We start from the raw sequence: 20,974 nt of genomic DNA on the forward strand, positions 1-20,974 counted from the left end.
AAGCTCCTGAACTGCTATAGTTCATCCTTTCGCTCCCTAGTGAAAAAAAAAAAAAAGACAAGAAACAAAAGAAACCAATTTCAAAATATCTTTAAATTGTGTACAATTTCCTCCCTTCCCCCAGCACAGTGACAAGCTCCAGCACTGATTAGGAATACTTAACAGTGCAATTCCTCAATTAGCACAAAGTTTCTGCAGTCTACTTTTGCAATTGAAAATTAACACCGTATGCTTCAAAAACTGAAAACCTGACAGTATTACGGGAAGTATTTTCCTTTATGATCTGCCTGACACCCTGTGCAGGCTTGTCAGCTAGATTATACTCTCCTGAGATCCCACCTCTCCTTCTCACACCACAGATTAATTCTTTCAGGCTCATTTTTTGTGGAGATCTGTATTGAACAATAGTGAGCTTTTTTAAAAAGCTGCTATTTAAAAAGCACTCAGGAATATTCACAAAAGGCACGCGTGTAAGAATCCCAGACAACTGATATACTTACATCACAGGCACACCACTCCTGGAACATCAAAAGAATGTTCTTGAGCTGCATCTGTATAGCAATAGCTGCTTCCCAGTCAGGGTCCACCTCAATGTGCTGACCAATCTGTCTTTTTATCTCCTCCATTCCCTGAAATGGATATGCCACAAAATACTCAAGCTAAATCAACGAACACAGGCTTAAAACAGAAAATTCTGGAAGCAAATAGTAAAATATAGGTTATTCGGATACATGTAGCTAAAATTGAAGAATACTTCTATAAACATTACCTGTACACCCACCCAACAAATGGATTGAAGAACTTACCATCATAATTGCATGTTTATATGCACAATATTGCTATGGACAAAAAGATGAGCAAACAGAAATGCTGTACTATGTTTATTACAGCATATTAGAAAGAAATTGTTTAAATGTGTTGTACCTGCATGCAAGTTAGAATCCTTAGGAAAGAAATAAATCCTTCTAAGAACCGCTCCCTCAGACGGTCTGTCCATAATGTAGGCTTGCTGACTAAGACATACCTGTCCCCAAAGAAAACATTATCATCTTTTGCTCAAACTTCCGTTTCCGCTTGTATTTATTGTTCTTTGTATTACAGTAATAAATTGCATCACATTACATCCCCCTCCCCATCTCAAACTCCTCTTAACATTTTTACTAAACACATTAGAGTTGCTTGATGCGACTCCATCAATTGAAATAAACAGATTTTTTTTGATTCCAAGGTATTTGGGGTGGTTTGCTTTTACATATTCTGTTTACTGAAGTAATGCGGAACCCGTAAGAGTGGAAAACGCTATGCAGATGAGAATTACACAGCTTTGCCAGAATGATAATGAATAGAAGCCAAATTACCTGTATTGTCTTACAGTAGATATATTTTGTTTATTAATGCAATTGTTTTATGGAATAATATTAGTGAGAATCACCAAAAAATGTCTTTATAGAATATAATTTTGGTATTTGAAAATGTTAAGTTTCCACTGAAAAATAAAACATTCAGGTTTCACGTGTGGTTCTTGAGGAGTTTGCATTTTTTTAAAGCAGTTTTATCATCAGATTCCTGAATTGAAACACCTCATCCTACTGCTAATTTTCTAGAGAATTGCCCTAGCTTCTCAGCTTTACACTTACCTGAGGTCATATATTACTGCATATACCCGGTTCAGTTTGTCCTGACTGTAACCTTGGAAGTTGAACTTGTCATTTTTGTCTAGGTACTCTGGAAGCACTTCTAGGAGTGTCTCTGTAATGGTGGTGATTACATTTTGCTCTTCAATAAGATGTCGAGCCTATAAGAAGAAAATTAAAAAATGTTCTTCCTACTTTTGTTGAAGAGAATGGTCAAAGTAAATTTCTAATCAAAAAGACTGAATTCAAAGGAAAAATATTTCAAGCATTTTTAAAAAGTCCAAACTACAAAACCTCCCATAATATTCATTATGTATGAAGACAAGTTTCCATCAAGTCGACATGGTTTCTCACTCTGACAGCTTCAATGTAAGAGATATGCTATTTTTTCTGGAAAGATCACGTAGAAAAGTACTTTTATATTAGTATTTCAGGCAAGAAATATATAACCTTTAAAACCTAGAGGTATACTTTTTCCCTCTCACAGGATTTAACATATTTCAGCTACACAAAAAAAAAAACCATTTAATCATTTTTGCCCCCTCCCCCCAAGTTTTTAAAGTTACATAAGAAGGTAAATGTCAACAGTAAAAGAACACAAAGTTAATGCAAAGAAGGATGCTGCCTAAAATTTCAACTCATTTGCATTTCCTCTACCTTCTGTAATGAATATTCACATAAAATCAAGCTTGTGCTTTCATATCGGCCTCAACAAACCTGAACAATCATTTTCAACTCAGCAACGCATAACGACTCTCTGCCAAGTACAGCAGTCTGCAAAAGTGGTACTGCTAGCAATTCTCAAATATTTTATGTTTCTAGAGGAGACAGGTTGTACATACCAGAGTAGGTACGGTGAACATCTGAACTGAGAGTGCTGTGACAGAAAGAACTCTGTCATGATCATCACTGATGTATTCTTTTTGCAATGCCTTGTAATACTAAGAAAAGAGAATATTGGGGAAATGAAATAAAACAAGTGTTTATTTAAAACACTTTTTTATTTGAAAGAGTTACGTATTGGTGTCCTTCTTCCTTTTTAATAGAAGCAGTTCAGACAACAAAAACAACACAACATCCTCAATGCATCAAGCCAATTAAATATGTGCCCCACTGACTCAATACTGAAGATAAGCACAAATTTAACTATTCTGCCAGTTTGGAAGCAGAATATTTCGTCTCCTACAACCAATCTTCCCCAATAAATATGTAAAAAAGAGATCAATAAAGACATTACGTTATTACAACACAAGTCTTCCTCCTGCAGTGTTGCATGGATAACTGTATGAATAGTTATTCAACAGCTGACTATAAAATATGTGTACAATGAGTAATTCAAGTCTGGACTGAAACAAAGCGACCAGAGAAAACCATGGATTGTCAGTCACCTTTATTAGGATTAAAAAAAAAAAAATCTCACCCTAAAACAAAAAAAACTTGGTCTTATGTTGTGTATATTTCTAACTACTGTATCTAATTAAAAAAACCCAACCAAAACAAACCAGTTAGTTGCAGTTCATCTGTCATTTCAAGAGATACACAGAAGGCTAGCAATACTCATTCAAAATGAGCATATACCTACATGATTACAAGGAACAAACCCATGGCATTGGAATCAACACACTCTATAAAGGCTGAGTTAGTTTTTAAAGCTCTGCTTGTGGAAAATTCATTATTTATATTGAAACAATTTCTAGGGTTGGAGCAAGTTTTACAAAGCTAGTAAAATTCATAGCATAAAAAACAAATAACCATTTACCTTCACAAATTCCACAGCAAAATGTTTTTTGTATTCCATTTCCATGAAAAAACTACTGAAGATAAGTTCATGAAGAACCTTCCTTGCCCCTGTGAAAAGCCAATACAGTGCACGTCACTTTATTGCACTAAGATGCAGCTTTTTGTAGAAAAGAGAAAGAGATTATTAAATTACAATTTAACAAAAATCATTAAAAGGCTTGAAATGGTTACAAAGTATATGAATATTATTTTTTTTCCTATTTTTAACATTTATTGGTACATATTTAAAACAGGGTAAATAAGCATGAAGTCACTCATAATCAGGCTAGATCTTCTGAAAAGATTCTTCAAAATACATAAAGCAGGAAAAATTGAGAGAAAAGGCAAAATATCGAATCTCAGTCATACAAATAAATGCTGTACAAAAATCATAATTAAAAACAACCCCACTTGCATAGCACTTCCTTTTACACATTTGTTACACACATGAGAAATTGATTTGCTTCTTTAGTTTATAGCAACATGGACACACAAACCTTTATGAAGTTTTGCATCCCACAGCATCAACTTGCTTATGAAGCATGGCTTTTCAGATCCAGCTTCTTCTTTGAGACATATCTGACAAAAGATCTGGCGAAAGTCACCTATAGAGATAAAACTATTCATTTGTACAAGAATGCTTGGATAATTAAATTATATGAGCCAATAAAATGAGAATTACAGAATTCTGTTCGTTAAATAAAAAGAAAAATAAGGCACTTCAATTTGAATTATTTCTTAACAACGTTCTTTCTCAGTGAATATACTCCCACATACACTACTTTAATTTCTTCCTGTTACTCTTAACTACTTCATTTAATAAATCCAGTGATGGAGAAGAAGATTTTAAGATTAAAATAATTTAGACAGCTTTGCAAAGCAGATCCATAAGAACAGTTCACTATGTCAGCACAGAAATGCACAGGCTAAGCAAGTCTACAGTGGCCCCGACCTTGGGCCCTGGAAGTCAGTCTTTTGTAGAATTTCAGAACCGTATTTTGTATTTCCTTGCACCTATTAGTAAATACAGTACTTGCAGAAGCAGTTTTGAGTATCAACATATCAGAGTCATCAATGGGTTACTAACATTCGAAAATGAGCTCTTACATGACTAATTTCAAATGGAAAAGTGAAGTGGAAAGTTCCTGACAACCTGGAAATGAATAGTATTGAATGCTTCTTTATTCCTGTTCTGCCACTTGAAGCGAAATCAGGATAAGAACAGGAACGACCAGACCACAAAAAAATTCCAACTGACTACAGAACATCAGGCTCTTAAAGCATCTACATATATAATCTAGAAGAACAAGGACAGGATTATTAGACTTCAATCCTTGTGCTTGAAGACTCTCATAAAACATATTAAAGTATCAGTTAACCTGTAACAATTTCCTAACCCAAAATGCCACACCCAACATGGAATACTCCTTTTTAGCTTTAGCTTATCTCATCAGCTAAAAAGATTATGCTTAAACACACAAAAACGTGAGGATTTGCTGAGGTACTGACACTGACTTGTCTATACTCAGAGTCAATAGCTGAGTTTAGAGGAATCTCAAAATTGAAAATAATAAAAGTTATCTAGGAAGAAAAATGTGGATAGAAATTGAACTTTCACTAGAAACCCTGAAATAAACCACACAGGTAAAAATCACATAGGTAAAACTTGTGCCTATTAAAAACAACTGAGGAACTCAGACTAGCAAGAAAATACCATCAGTGAAATAAATACAAGGTTGAAAATAACAGAAAGCTAAAACTCATAAAAAATTACAAAAAGGTACAGTTCTGACGTATGTATTTTGAAGAAAAGACTAGAGAATAAGCGTTCAGGAAAAAAGATAAGAAATTCACTTTATTACCCAAGCTTACAAAAGAGGCTAAAGCAGACCAACAGATTTATCTTATCAAGAAGGAGGGGAAGTGGTGAGCAGAGCTTAATCTATGCATATTTGTACGGTGAAAAGAGACTATAATGGCTTAAGTTTGGCAAAACACAGGTATGACAAAACCCAGTAATAGCAATCAAAAGTAGATTGATTCAGAAGTATTGTTTAAAACTGTATCATCAAACACCAGAGCAATGTTCAAAAGCTTAAAATAGACCTTCCACTACTGGACAAAATCTTGAACTAAGGCTTTTGTTTTACTGGCCCTGTCTAATTAATCACAGCTATCAAATCTGAAGCGGGAATTACTTCAAGCAGAGGATGTATGCTTTTACTAATGGAGGTGTTCTACAGCTTTCCACTAGCACCAGGGAGAGCAGCTTTTAAGCTATATCGTCACTGACATAGGGCATGGGATGCTGAAACTAAGGATTGTAAAACTTCTAAGAGGAACAGCCAGGAAGCAGGGAAAGATGTATTTTAGCAAGAAGGAAAAGAGAAGTACTGCTATTCATAACTATACTGATGGATATCAGAACCTGTACTACCGTATTATTAATGTACTTATTAGGAGGAATATGAAATATTTTAATAAGGGAATATCATATATAACACTACTAAACACATTTTTTGAGACAATTAGTCATTCAAATACTGACATGGCATTATCATAACAAAAATCAGTTATGCTTACTTGAATAGCTCATGAGTTTGTTCAGCCAAGAACCAAGGCGCAAGGCAAACTTCTGGTGAGCCATAACATCAGCATGCAGAACCTCCACATGAAGTGGTCGTTGAGAAACATTTTCAGAATGCCTCTAGGAGTCAGGTAAATATTGTGAGACATAAAATAAATGTAACATGAATTTTCATATTTGCCTTCGCCACCCATTATATCTCCCAAGCAAAAAAAGAAATCAGTTTGATGTTCTATTTCTCAAGATAAGATACCTATCTATACCAAATGTGGTAATGTGAATTTTATTTCAAAAAGTTCAGACAGGTCATAAAAGCATGAAAGTTAGAGAAGTAAGTCTTCAGTATTAATTATAAATATTTATTAAAATATTTAATCAGTAATTAATTAAAAAAATTGGGAACTTACCTTGATTTCTTCTTTTGCTTCCTGACAAGAGGCATAATGTCCTGCCTTAACAGCTCTACGGCCCTGTTTAAAGAAAATATTGAGCACGAGACAAACATAAAGCAAAGCCAAAATGTCACAAGCCTGACCCATTATGGTTTTTTTAATACATAAAAAAACAAACCAGGGACCAACATCACTCACTCATGATGCTTTTAGACATCTAGAAGCAAATCAAAATTAACATAATTATCTTTAGAAAAAAAGCTATTTTAATTAAATTAACTACAGAACAACAAAGTAAAGCCTGGGTATCTTACTCAGGTATTATTAGATAAGGAACACTCATGTACACATTAAAACAGATGAGAGGAATTTCTGCAGAATACTTTAAACACAAACCACATCAACTTTCTTCCTAGCACAACTCATCCTGAATTTGCTTTTCTACAGTCTTTCCTACTATTTCTTACTTCTGCATATGAAAATAGCAGGATATATTATAAGTGTGGGTTTGATAAAGCCAAGATTAGGTCCAGCTTAGACCTCAAATTCCACTCAAAGCACTTCAGAGGCATACCTGAGGCTTCCAAAACAAGTTCTCCACACAGCAAAACTGCACACAAGAAGAGGGGAAGTGGCTGTATGTTGTGGAGCTGTTATAGTTAAAACAATATAACATGCAGTCTTGTGTTGGAGCAGGTGCTTTGTAAAATGAAAAGTCTGATCAACTCTGGATCTAAAATTTAATTTCAATCAAAAGGAACCTTCATAATGAAAACCTTTCCAATTTACTCTAAGCACACACGTATACACGTTTTACCAAACCTGCAACTGCAGGACAAGACTTGTAATTACATAAGACTGACACTATGAACTAAACAGAACTAAACTTTCATTACCCAAACAAAGAGAAACACGGAAACAATTTTTACAAATTAAAAAAAGGATTCTAATATTAGTAAGATATGTATTTACATATGAAACAACAAATATATACACAGGTATAGACAAAGTTTCTCCATACGCAAACACTTAAGTCTTGTACTTTAGTGAGGTAAAAAATACGGTTGCAATTGAGATTGTTCAAAAACTGATCATGCTTCCCCCCCCCGCCAGTGTAGAAAAAGTTTAGGTTACTAATGTAAGGTTTTCACATAGGACATTAGTTTGAAAAATGAAGTAGTAGAATTGTCAAGTTCACTTGCATTCCTTCATGGATTCTTCCTGGTTTCATTTGCTTAATTTGAAGCTTTAAGAGTTTCAAATGAAGTCAGAGCCAAAACAAGCTCTATCTCTTCTTGCAAAACGTAAGGTACATTTCTGATGAAATGTAACTGAATATGTGTATTGCTGACCTGTATATTTTTCAGACAAATACTATTAAAATAAAACATTAATCTCAGCTAAGAAAAAAAAGGTAAAGCAAATATGCCAAACATGCAAGGAGCAACTTCAGATTAATCAGCTCTTCCCTTTGTCAGGAAAGTGGGTTTTTATTCTGAAGAAGAAAATTAACACAGTTTACAAGCTTTCTTGAAGCAAGTGTTGATTAACAGTTACTCTGCAACATGCCTTTCTCTCTCTCCTCAAGCTCCAGCACCCAGAAACAAAAATTCTATGATCCAAAGACTATAGGAGTACTTCTTAATGATTAAAAAGTTACTTTCTCCCATATCCAGAATGCACTAACCTCTTTATCTATGGCAGTAGTATGCAACTGGGCTTCACCAAGTTCACAGCCAAGTGCCCTTTGCAGGCTATAGATGACATGATCGTAAGAATGATGTTCATCATTGAAAAGGACACAGTAGTAGCTGTCTACCTTCTCTCTACTGGGGAAAAAGCCAACATATTAGCATACAAATAAAAATAAAACTGAAAGTAGTGTCCTATGTAATATAAGCAACACCTGACAAGCTTGAGAAAAATGTCAAACAAAAAAAACTACAGAAGAAAATTAAGCATGTTTTTCATGTCAAAGACACACATCCTTCACCATCTATACCAGAAAAAGCCACAAAAACCCTGTACCAAGTACAAAAGAGATTTTAAGTTACTTGATTATTCCATTATTATTTCCTCTCTCTGCTGTTTTATGATACCATTTCTCTTCTTAACATGACACACAACAGTCATTTTCCGTTTTCATTAAATCACAGAATAGTTTGGGTTGGAAGGGATCTCTACTCCAACCCCCCTGCAATGAGCAGGTCACCTTCAACTAGATCAGGTTGCTTAAAGCCCCATCTGGCCTGACCTTGAATGTTTCCAGGGATGGGGCATCTACCACGTGTGTCGGCAACCCATTCCAGTGTTTCACTAACTTAATTGTAAAAAATTTCTTCCTTTATCTAGTCTAAATCTACCCTCTTTCAGTTTAAAACCATTACCCCATGTCCTATCATAACAGGCCTTACTAACACATCTGTCCCCATCTTTAAGTACTGAAAGGCCACAATAAGGTCTCTCTAGGGTCTTCTGCAGGCTGAAAAAACCCAACTCTCTCAGCTTTTCCTCGTAGGAGAGGTGTTCCAGCCCTCAGCTCATTTTTGTGAACATTCTCTGGAACCACTCCAACAGATCTATGTCTTTTCTGTGCTGAGGGCTCCAGAGCTGGACACAGCATTCCAGGTGGGGTCTCATCTGAGTGGAGCAGAGGGGCAGAACTGCCTCCCTCAACCTGCTGGCCATGCTTCTTTTGATACAGCCTTCTGGGCTGCAAGCGTGCATCGTCAGCTGGTGTCCAGCTTTTCATCCACCAGTACCCCCAAGTTCTTCTCCACAGCACTCTTCTCAATCTCCCTTTATTCCTCTGCCTGTATTCCTATCAGAGCTTGCCCTGGCCCAAGTACAAGACCTTGCATTTGCCCTCGCTGAACCTCATGAGGCTCACACAGGCCCACTTCTCAAGGTTGTCCAGGTCACTCTGGATGGCATCCTATCCCTCAGGTGTGTCAACCACACCACTTGGCTTGGTGTCATCTACAAACTTGCCAAAGGTACGCTCAATCCCACTATGTCATTGATCAAGGTATTACAACAGTACAGGTCCCAGTACAGACCCCTAAGGGACACCACCTGTCACCAGTCTCCATCTGGACATTGAGCTGTTGGCCACTACCCTGTGGATGCTACCACCCAACCAATTCCTCATCCACTGAACAGTCCAGCCATCAAATCCATATCTCTCCAATTTGTTGAGAAAGATGTTGTGGGGGACCATGTCAAAGGCCTTACAGAAGTCCAGACAGATGACATCCATAGCTCTTCCCTTGTCCACTGATATAGTCACTCCATCATAGAAGGCCCCTAGGTGGGTCAGGCAGGACTTCCCCTTGGTGAAGCCAGCTGGGCTGTGTCAGCCATAGTGTAGCTTCTAGGAGAATCTGTTTCATGATCTTCCCAGGAAGAGACATAAGGGTGACAGGTCAGTAATTCCAAGGGTCCTCCTTTCTACCTTTTTTTAAAATGGGTGCAATGTTTCCCTTTTTCCAGTCATCAGGGACTTCACCTGACTGCCATGACTTTCCAAATATCACGGAGCATCACTTGGCAACTACATCAGCCAATTCCCTCAGGACTCTGGGATGCATCTGGTCAGGTCCCATAGACTTCTGTATATTCAGGTTCCTCAGGTGGTCACAAACCTGCTCTTCCTTTAGAGTGGGAGGGCTTCTGCTCCCCCATCTTCATGTCCATCCACTCCAGAAGGTGTGGGAAGAGAGACTGCCAGTGAATAGGAGGCAAAAAAGTTGAGTACCTCAGCTGTCTCCTCATCTACTGTTACTAGTTTGCTACTTTCCAGTGGCAAGTGTTAACAGTCACACTTTCTTTAACCTTCCTTTTCTGACTGACCTATCTGTAGAAGCCCTTCTTACTATTTTTTGCATCCCTTGCCAAGTTCAGCTCCAGCTGCACCTTAGCCTTCCTGACTCCATCCCTACACAACTGGGCAGCATCCCTATACTTTTCCCAGGATACCTGTCTCTGCCTCCACTGCCTGCGCATTTTATTCTTGGCCTTTAGTTTGACCAGCAGGTCTCAACTCATCCATGCTGGTCTCTTGCCTTCCTTTCCTGGTTTCATACACCTGGGGATTGAGAGCTCTTACATTCTATGGAAAGCATCCTTGAAGATCTGCCAGCTCTGTTCTGCTCCCTTGTCCCTGAGAACAGTTTCCCAGAGGTTCCTATTGGCTAACTCCTTGGACAGCTGCAATTCTGCTTTCCTGAAATTCAGGGTCCTGACTTCACTCTTCACGTGATCCATATCCCTCAGGACTGTGAATTCCACCAGTGCATGATCACTGCAGCCCAGGCTGCCTCCAGTCTTGACATCACTGATTAGCTCAGTTGCATTGGTGACCAACAAGTCCAGTATCACATCCCCTCTGGTAGGGCTGGCTTAAGGAGTTATCCTCAATGCATTCCAGGAGTCTCCTGAATTGCCTACAGCTCGCCATGCTACTTTTCCAGCACATGTCAAGGTGGTTGAAGTCCCCCAGCATAACAAGAGCCTCAAGTATGAAGGCTTTGTCAATAGGCTCCCATTGATTGGGTGGCCTGTAATAGACACCAACCACAAGGTTCCCTTTGTTACCTCAGTCTCTGATTCTTACCCCTATGCTTTCAACCTGCTCATGGCTGTTCTTCACAGTTATTCACACTATCCGCTTCTTGATGTAGAGGCGGACACCTCTATCCCTCCTTCCTCACCTATCCCTTCTGAAGCCTGTAACCATGTCATGGGATTCATCCCACCAAGTTTCAGTAATGGCAGTTAGGTCGTAGCTTTCTAGCAGCATGGTGGCTTTCAACTCCTCCTATTTGTTGCCCATACTGCGTGCATTGGCATAGAGGCACTTCAGCTGGGCTGCTGGCCATGTTGCCTTCTTAGAGGAAGGCCCTCTAATTCCTTTGGGCTATTTCACTGGTGTTTCCCTGTTGGATCCTATTACCCCAGGACCTGCTGGCTCATCTCTGTAAGACTGTAAGACACTTGAACGTGTGTGCTGCAGTGTAGCCAGCATGTCTCAAAGCAACAGGTTGAGAGCCTTTGCTAGCACCTGACCCTCTAACCTTGGCATGGCATCCCACAGCTCCTCACGGGCAAGCCCCGTATCATTCCCCTTCAAGCCTAGTTTAAAGCTGTCAGAGCCCAGCTAGCTTGTGATCAAAGACCCTCTTCAAGAAAGGTGAATCCCATCTGACACCAGCAAGCCTGGTGCCACATAGGTCATCCCATTATCAAAAACTCCCTAACTGCAGCAGTGACATCAACCACGGAGCCATTTATTAATAGACTAGACCCATCTGTTTCTTCCAGTGTTGCTGCCCACAACTTGAGGGGGAAGAAAAAATAACCTGTGCTCCAGAGTCCCTTATCAACCACCCCAAGGCCTTGAGTCTCTTGATCACCCTTGGACTACATGTTGCAGCTTCATCACCAGCCACATGAAAGAGCAGTAACAGGTAGTACTCCAAGTGCTGTACCAGGCTGGGAAGTTTCCTAGTTATGTTCTTAACCCAAGCCCCAGGGAGGGATCAGACTTCCCTAAGAGGGTCTGTCCAGCGTATCAGACCCTCTGTTCCCCTCAGAAGGGAGCTGCCTATACTATAACCTGTCTTTCCCTCCTTGTGGAGGTGGTTGTGATGGGGGGGGGGGTGGGAGTGGGGTGGGGTAGGCCTTACTGACCATAGCAACACCTCTGGTGTAGACAGATCATCATCCACTGACCTGCATTCCACATCCAGAGCCTCATACCTATTGTACAGAGGCACCTGGGAAAGCAAGGTGGGCAAGGAGGGTTTTCAGCTGCCACCCTGCATGCGGACTTGTCTCCATTCACTTCTCTCATTTAAGCTACTGCCTCCAGCCTGGCAGGGGGAGCGTACAGTATTCCCTTGATCTTGGTTTTTTTTTTTTTTCTGGTGGCTGCTCCTGTTTCTGTCTCAGGCAGGGTAGAGCATGGCTCCACTGGTCGGTCTCTTTCTCAGACTCCCTGACACACCTTAACCTTTCTACTTCCTCACATAGCACTGCCACCAGGCTGAGCAAATCATCTATCTGGTCGCACCTCACACAGCTGTCCCCACTGCTGCCATCCGTTACCAGTGAAAGGCCCTTGGCACTCTCTGCAGCCTGAGACCTAGATGGCTGCATGTTTTTGTGGGAGCTCTGTCTGGGTCACCACATCAATTCTGGCAAGTGCAGAGGACACAGCTTTCCACTGGGTGGATACCATAGCTAAGCTCCTTTTGAGAGGGTGATGACCACCAAATGAACTCACCTCTTGAGCCAGCAGGGTGACTATGCCCTTCCTACACGCCCTGCAGCAGAAACTGCCATGCCCTGCCTGACATGCCACACTGCTTGCAGCACTCCTGGTCACTTATGCTCCCTAGGCTGCTTTTTATAGGCATGGAGGTCACTCTGGCAATGCCCAGAACTTGTCAACATCTCCCACGAGAGCTGTCAGCTCCTGGTGGGCCTCTCCACTGGCTTTTCCCTGCCTCAGGAAGACCCACTGTGCACCAAGATCTGCTGCTCTGCTGCGGACAGGGCTGACACCGGAGCAGCTCCCTCAGTGACTGATGGAGCACAGTCACACACTACTTTTCCCATGATGTATCAAGAGCTTTCCTCTATATAACTGTAGATCAAAATTGCTACAGTGCTATTTACAGGAATTTTGGCACTAATGTTTGCATGTCTGTAAGAATACCACAGGCAAAATTATTATCAGTTTTAATGCCCTGAAGAGAAAGTTGGAAATACTCCCTACCTAACTGTGAGTTCCGGAGGCAGTTCTTTCTCTTCTTCCCATATAAGCATGTCTACAATGTATTTTATCACAGAGGGAAACACCCTCCTAGAATGCTCCATAATTTCTTCATTCAACTGACATTCAGAATTCTGTAAAACAGGAGATAACATTAATATGGAAAAAAAAAATAAAAAATGAAAAAACGGTTGGTAGAATATCTTATTACTGTATTTACTGCCCAAAATTAGCCTTTTCATGATTTTCAAGCAAATTAATATCGCCTAATTTCTTCCCTTAAAAATTATTTCACCCCAAGGGCTCTCAGTAGTATTCCAACAGTTTCACCTACCTTTTTTAGAGTTTTTGTGTAGGAACAGATGACAAAAGGCCTCACCAAATGTGTTAGGAAGCTTCAATTTATTTTTAAAACTTAAATTTTAAAAAGCTGGTTAAAAGCTTTCTGTACACCTAAAGATACCAAAAGTTTGCAGGCCAGATCAAAATTCTTCCCCTGCATTGCTTGCTCTTCTCCAAATATTCTGTCAAATACTTATGATTCTCCTTGAACAGAATCATCTAAAGGAACTCAATTCTGTTCTCCACAGAGATCCCATCCCAGGTCTAGAAATCATTTAAAATATCCCTGTGAACTGATCTATTTCCCATCCACTCAAAGTGAATTGTCTACGCCATACAGCATTATTAATCCTTTCCATAAGCATGTAAACAGGAGAGCAATTTAAGTTATAAGCTAAGAAAATAATTACCAAATCTACACTTAAGAATGAAACAATCAATATTCAGTTACAAGACACAGATACATGACAAGGACATTGTGTGAAAAGAGAGTTTTAATCCAAGGGCCCTGATGACCTTTTCCCCATACCTCCTTCCTTCCAGCGTATGAATATATGAAATGTTATATAATGTTATTAATGTTAACACAACCAAATCCATTAATTTTGTATATAAATATGACAGAAGGTGATATTTTCGAGTATTCACACAAAGTTTCCTATAATTTTGGGATGACCCAAACTGCCTACAAAATCTGAGTACGTATGGATTTGCCAAAGTCAGAAAAGATGAGAAACAAAGATCTGTTCCAAAAATAAAGCTTTTCACATGTGACTTAATCCCAAGTACTATGGGCACTCTCACCTCTACAAACTGGCATATGTTAAATATAAAAGAACAGAAAGAGTGATGTGTTTAATATAGCTAAGAATCATGTTTCTGAAAAATTCTTCAGTCTACTACAGTCACATTTATCCATTTATGAAGCAGATTGCTTTAAAAATATAATTAAAAACCAAGTAAAAACATGTTGTGTCCATATAATGGAAAAGCTAAAAACACAGTGGAAGATAATTGAAAATACATTACCATGATCAACTGCTTCCAAAGCACTGAACAGTTTTCTGACCTCATAAGCATTAGAAGAATAATTTGGAGCCAAACATAAAATCTGAAACGTCTGCCAATGAAATCATGGTCTACAAATACCACTGTGTGTATATACTTAGTTTTGGATAAGCTCATAGTAGATCTTGGTAGACATTAAGAATGTAATGTCTACGGTAATTTTTTTTTTCCCCCCAGACTGACAAAGCTATCATCATCATAAAGTTTGGAGAAGGATGAAAAAACCACAGCACTATGAATAATCTAGTTGAATTGAGTTGTAAATATACTCATTTTTTTCCCCCTGTATTTCTTAGGAGTTTGGCTTTTTAAGCAGTAACACATTAAGCAAAAATGATAAGAGCTGTAGGAAAATAGAGCTGCGCACAGAGATACTCCGAACAAGAACCCTGTAGTAAGACATACTGCTCTCCTTCAGTCTGTAGAACAAACCGAAGGAAACCACATCAAAGGATTTACAAACTGCTGAAAGTGGGGATTGCACTCATACAAGTAGTGAAAAGTTAAATGATACAATGCCACCTGCGATGCTATCCCCATTAGTAGAAGTCACACTAAAATGAATTAAGATACAGCTAATGTAAATTGAAAGTGTGAAAATAGAATTGCCTCAGAACTATGCCCAAAAATGTGTAGTTTAAGCTTCAAGTAAAGCTTCAAAAAACAAAATCATGGAAGAATGAACTAAGTATGTTCAAAGTTTAAAAATAACTAACCACCAATTTTTTTATTTTTTTGAAAAGGTAAACAAATGGACCTGGAAAGTATTTTTATCTCAGACATGAATTCTCAGTTATCTGTTTTTAAGGAAAGATTTAGGCAAAAAGGTTTTATATACAAGCATAATAAAAGACATCAGTTTGGAACCAATAGAGAACAGATGACTCCTAAAAGCCTGGAGTAGGGATTCTAAATGAAGGGTTGCTTTTCTGAGCCCATATTACATACACACCAAGCTTCATAAATATCTCCTCACTGTAATTTTTTTTTAATGCTGTATTTTACTAATGCTCACCTCGTTATCTCAGAAATGCTAAAAACTCTGGTGCTTATCTTTGATGTTGCAGATTGAAACCTGTCCTCTACTCGGGGCTCATTTTCAAGAAGAGGTCACTCTGTAGATCAAACTATAAACTTAATCTACCTTTTAAAAATAGCAGCCAGTTCCTAAGCACATTTTTACCACGTTCTGCATAGCAGACAAACATATTGCAAACATATCCCTCTTCTTACTTGCTCCTACCTTATCAGAGTAAGTTTATGAACACCCTAGCAAGATACATCCTCTGCCCTTAGAGTAATCAAAAGAACAGTGGTCAGGATCATCCAGAAAAGACTGCTTGTTGCTTGACAAGCATGTGATAAACTTCTATTGATAATGGTATTGGTGTCTATCCTAACATTTTTTTTAATTATTTTGTTGTTATGAAAAAGTTGTTCTAAAGAAAAGGGAGGTAAAAACCAGAATATGCTGTCACAGATGCAAATACCATATCTGTGAGGTCAAAATCTGTACCTTGCAGAGAAACAGGTTCCCCAGTTGGAGGTAAACATTTCATAAACCATTTTAGGGACTCTGGTCAGAGTTGATGGAACCAAAAAATACTATGATTCTCAAAAGTAAAGTACTGAAACAACTGTTAGAAGATCTATTGAATTAGAACAGAAGACTTTTAACGCGGGGAGATACAATGTATTTTGTTTAGAATCTCTTTGTTAAAGTTCTGAATGTGCCTCATAGGCCCACATTCATCCAGGTATCTGTGTGATTATTTTTTTTTGTGAGCCATGACAGGTGAAATCCATAACATATGCTACTGTCTGTAAGAAACTGGTCACCTGAGTAATATCACTTATTGTCCTGGTTTCAGCTGAAATAGAGTTCATTTTCTTCTTAGTAGCTGGTGCAGTGCTTTGTTTTGGATTTGGTGTGAGAGCAATGTTGATAGCACACTGATGGTTTTGGTTGTTGCTAAGTAATGGTTATACTACATCAAGGACTTTTCAGTCTCATGGTTTTTTTGAAGGAGGAATGAGTGAAGGAAATCTTTGTCACATTTTTCTGCAAGGTCAGTGCTCTTTATGCCTTTTCCATTTGATTTTTTGCTAGATTATAATGAACAGTATTTTTGCAACAAAGCCAGGAGGTGAGAAATGCTAAGGTTTTTTTGTCCTGGTTATCTCAGAATGTAGGACTCTGAAAAAACAATTTTACCTGAAGCAACTGATTTGCTTATATTCTCTTCGAGAACTGCTTATAAGATGGCATATTTTTTGTTTATGTGCTGCTTGAACAAGTATAATAAAAGCACGATGCATCCTACCATAAGGTTAGTTTTAAAGCATAAGGACTTCTTTTAGTCACAGTGACAGATCACACAGACGTAACTGACAAAAAAACCCAAAAAAACCTGTTCAGTAATAAAGAAAAAGAGAAAATATTAAAATCAAGCACTATATCTAAACATTTACTAACCCCTGGGAAACCCATTATTTATCAACAGGAACTGAATAATACACACAGCAAAGAAAAGAGCAAGAAACTGCAATTTAAATTCTGAACCAAAGACAGAAATGCTTAAGATAGAACTGTTCTATTGGATTTTGCCTTTTGTTCAGAGACAAAAGGATGTCCAATATATACATTTGGCCCCCAAACACCTTGATCAAGGAAATCCTGATTCAGCTCAATTGGACCTGCTACATGAATTATACAATATATGTACTCCCATACACAGGAAACAAAACTTTTTTAAAAAGGAGATATTTACAATATTTTGTCTTTCACTTTAAGCAATATTCTTACTTCTTTTGGAGAACCTGATGCTCCAGGCTCATGTTTAGTACACAGTGGTCCAGCCTTCCATGCCTCTGTATCCCCACAGTCACAAAATCCGCCTCCAGTGGAGCTATGCATCTGTAAAAAAACATGTATTTCAGTCATGAAATATGCACATAAAAAGCAAGAGAAATAGAAACATGCATTATTTAAGTTAAACACAAATATAAATACCTAGTTACAAAATACAAGAATCACTACATAACCAATGGATTAACTACATTTTTTTTCTTTTCTTAGATAAAAGGAGACTTATCAAAGGAGTGCGGGAGAAAAACCTAAACTTTTTGAAGCAGAAAATAAAGCAAGAAATACAGTTGCTGCTGCAAAAGGTATGCAAGTCAAACAAATTTAACTAGAAAGTGTGAAAAAGCCTAGGACTGATGAATAAGTGCTTCCTGATTTTATTAGCAAAATAATAGCAAATTTATTTAAACCCTTCTTTACAATATACTTAGTAAAGTTAGAAAACAATATAAACAAGAACATGCATATATTGAACGTTTAGTAGTATCTCTACTTCTAAACAAAGAAAATAAGATATAATCAGCACCTAAATACATTCCTGCAACTTTACCTTTGCATTACACTTCCAGAAAAGTACAAATTCTGACCCTTCACCTCTAGCAAAAAGTTCTGACAAAACTCAGGCAAAAATAATTATCTTCAGCTTACTCTAAATTCTCAATCCTAAAATAATTATAAAAACACTAAAATGACCCAATAAAAAGACTTTAAAAAATTTGTTATTTACTTGAAACATTTTAGAATAACCTGATCTAATTAGACGTACTTCAAGCAGGAGGTTGGACTACGTGACCTCCTTAGGTCCCTTCCAGATATTCTACGGATCTATAAAAAGCATAATCTGTATTATTTAGGCTGCATCTTTAAAAGGGAAATGCAGTAAATCTGCTCCCATCTGACCACCTATTTCCATGGCTGGTGTTTTGCCTGAAGAAGTTACTGAAAAGGGAAAGGACACCAGCTTCTCAGCCCAGCCGTGATCCCAAATTGCTCTGTAATCGCTACTATTTCCTCTAGTTTTCACCCTACCTCTGTGAAGTGTGCGCACGTGCATGTGTATATGGAAGTTATATTTGCATTATCCAAGTAGTTTTGGGCATCTTTGAATCAATATTTACAATACATTTTCAGATCAGTATACAAGGTCTCATACAGAGGGGCAGAATATAGTATTTCAGTCCCAGTTAATGTTGAGAATGCTAGGTTCTTCTTCAAAACTGTCTCTCATTGAAACATACCAGCCTGAAGGGGATTTATGACTAACTGATAATACAAGTCAAATCTCTTCAATGGATGTCATGTCAATGAATAGAAGGAATAGCTGAAAAAACATCTAGCCCACTTTTTGCTCATGAAAGACAATCGATTTGAATACATGATGCTTCTGTATATTTTCTTGCCTCTTGCAGCAGGCAGAATTAGACCAGCTTTGAAAATGAGAATGTATCATTTTCCATTTCTGCTTCCAAGGCTGTTGAAATTACAGAGTGCCCAGTGAAGAGGGCGAGCAAAAAAGGGGGCCTGGGAAGGAAATAGTAGATGACAGTTTAGGCAATGAGCTAGCTAAGAATATTTAAAAGATCCTTCTTTAATTAAAGCATGAGTATCTCTCAAAGATAACATAGATTTGGATTAAAGAGAATCAAAAGGTTATCAGAAAGAGATGATCCAATTCTAGAACAATCTCCTCAAAAAAACTGATGCTTAACATTTGTTTTAACTGTATCATAGTCCACACTAAGCACAAAGTAGTTTACAGAAATCTAAATGGAAGAACAGAGTAGAAACACAGAGACTTCATCAGTGATGAAAGTGCTGAAGTAATGGCCCTTCTCATTCTAAATTTCCAAAGAGTACTGACTGGGACTCAGGACATGACCGTCATTTTCAGTCACAGCTTTTTGCTCTGACATACGCTTCTGTGATATTGCCAGAGTAACAACGTATGCATTCATAAACACTTTCTTACCCATTGGTTCTTGAATTAGAAAGTTATTATTCTTAAAAGAGGCTTTTCATAGTTAGAAACTTGAGAAACAGATAAATAACTAATCCCAGATTTTATGTTTTGAAATAAAAATTACTATATGGTTTATATGCAGTTTATTATATCCTCAAAAATTCTTCTCTAAAGCTAAAAGTACAATTTCTTAATCTAAGATTTTTCTACCTTGTACCGGTGGTTCTTGTGAATGCTATTCTGGAAGCAGTCCATACAGAGTACACAAGTTGGATCAACTGCACAGTCTCTGCAACAAAGATGGTAACTGGAAAACTTTCTCAAACAAACACACAGAATTTTCATGCACAAAAGAAAATGCTACTCTGAAAATAAGAATAGAGATTAACAGATTCAAATTACAAAAACATTGGCTACTCCACATCACAGAAAGAAGATGAAAGCTTATCTTGTTAGGCTTGAACCATGTACTTGAACCTGTTATATCAGATTCTATCAGAAACATGCCTGATTTCCACTTTCAAAACTTGTTGCTAACATACTTCTCTCTTGCTAAGAATCAGCAGCTATTAAAAACCATGATGACTCTGAAGTAACCTTTATTATTGTTTCCAACAACTGTAGCCAGTTTGCTAATGAAACTTTTGTTACACTTCTGCTAGGTTATGTTTGTAACTTTCAAAACAGTTAAAAGTCAAAGTCTAAAGATAATTACTTTATTAAATGAGCCAAAGAATATATACATTTTAAAATTTAATTTTAACAGTTTCAGTCATGCTCTCAAGTATCTGAAAATCCAGAATTACACTCATGGGCAATTAATTCTTCCCCCTCCCCATGCTCCAAACATAAGCTTTTTTACATTGCCTTTTTTTCCCTAAAACATGGTCACTCTTCTTGCTTTAAATGCTGTTTCATTCTATGCAAAATGTCGATGACAAGCGTTCCATGACAATATATGAAGTTTGTTTCACACCCTCATTCAATATTTAGTTCAAGCCTTCTTTACAATATGAATAAAATAGTATGGTAATTATGATTACAGAATAAATTTTCTTTAAACCTTTAGATGATCATCATCATTACAATAATTTAATACTTAACTAACATTCATTTATTACCATAAATCTACTGCAAAGTGAATTAAAAGAAAAAATAAGCCAGAAGTGCCTGCTAGATTTGAATGGCCAATTCAAGGCACTCCGATTTTAATATTTCAGAGTATCTATTATTTTCAGCATTTTAGAAGCCTAAAGCAAACTCATATTAACTTCAGTTGCAGTAGTTAAGTACAGCATTTTGTACAAATACTGCCACATTTTTGCAAGAAAGGAACTCAAAAAAATAAGAAAAAGTGACCACCTCTGAGATACATAACTTAGCCTTTTTGCCTGCTACCATATAAGAACTCTGCAGAGGCAGAAACAGAGTTATTGCTGTTACAGCAGCACTGAACTGCCTTGACCATCCTTTTCCTTTGTAGAGTCCAATGCTGCATTTGCTATATACCTTTTAGCAAACACATAAGGATTTCCTCAAAGACCATTCTCCTTTCATATACAACACTA

General features: G+C 37.7%; 1 protein-coding gene across 3 annotated transcripts in view; it reads right to left on the bottom strand.

Moving 5' to 3' along the window:
• UBR1 (ubiquitin protein ligase E3 component n-recognin 1) overlaps nucleotides 1–20,974 on the bottom strand; it is a 75,526-nt gene that overhangs the window by 41,576 nt on the left and 12,976 nt on the right. For 2 of the 3 annotated variants that reach the window (XM_055716253.1, XM_055716251.1), the window contains exons 3-14: nucleotides 19,617–19,695; nucleotides 17,387–17,497; nucleotides 13,174–13,304; nucleotides 8,080–8,221; nucleotides 6,408–6,470; nucleotides 5,997–6,120; nucleotides 3,911–4,018; nucleotides 3,394–3,482; nucleotides 2,477–2,575; nucleotides 1,638–1,795; nucleotides 925–1,024; nucleotides 501–629 (exon numbers count right to left, since the gene is read on the bottom strand). In XM_055716253.1, coding sequence (XP_055572228.1) covers nucleotides 501–629; nucleotides 925–1,024; nucleotides 1,638–1,795; nucleotides 2,477–2,575; nucleotides 3,394–3,482; nucleotides 3,911–4,018; nucleotides 5,997–6,120; nucleotides 6,408–6,470; nucleotides 8,080–8,221; nucleotides 13,174–13,304; nucleotides 17,387–17,497; nucleotides 19,617–19,695 — 1,333 coding nt within the window. The remainder of the gene's footprint in view (nucleotides 1–500; nucleotides 630–924; nucleotides 1,025–1,637; nucleotides 1,796–2,476; nucleotides 2,576–3,393; nucleotides 3,483–3,910; nucleotides 4,019–5,996; nucleotides 6,121–6,407; nucleotides 6,471–8,079; nucleotides 8,222–13,173; nucleotides 13,305–17,386; nucleotides 17,498–19,616; nucleotides 19,696–20,974) is intronic. The other variant, XM_055716252.1, reaches the window with a different exon arrangement.

Source organism: Falco cherrug, chromosome 7 (genome assembly GCF_023634085.1).
Source record: "Falco cherrug isolate bFalChe1 chromosome 7, bFalChe1.pri, whole genome shotgun sequence".
Taxonomy (NCBI): Eukaryota; Metazoa; Chordata; class Aves; order Falconiformes; family Falconidae; genus Falco; species Falco cherrug.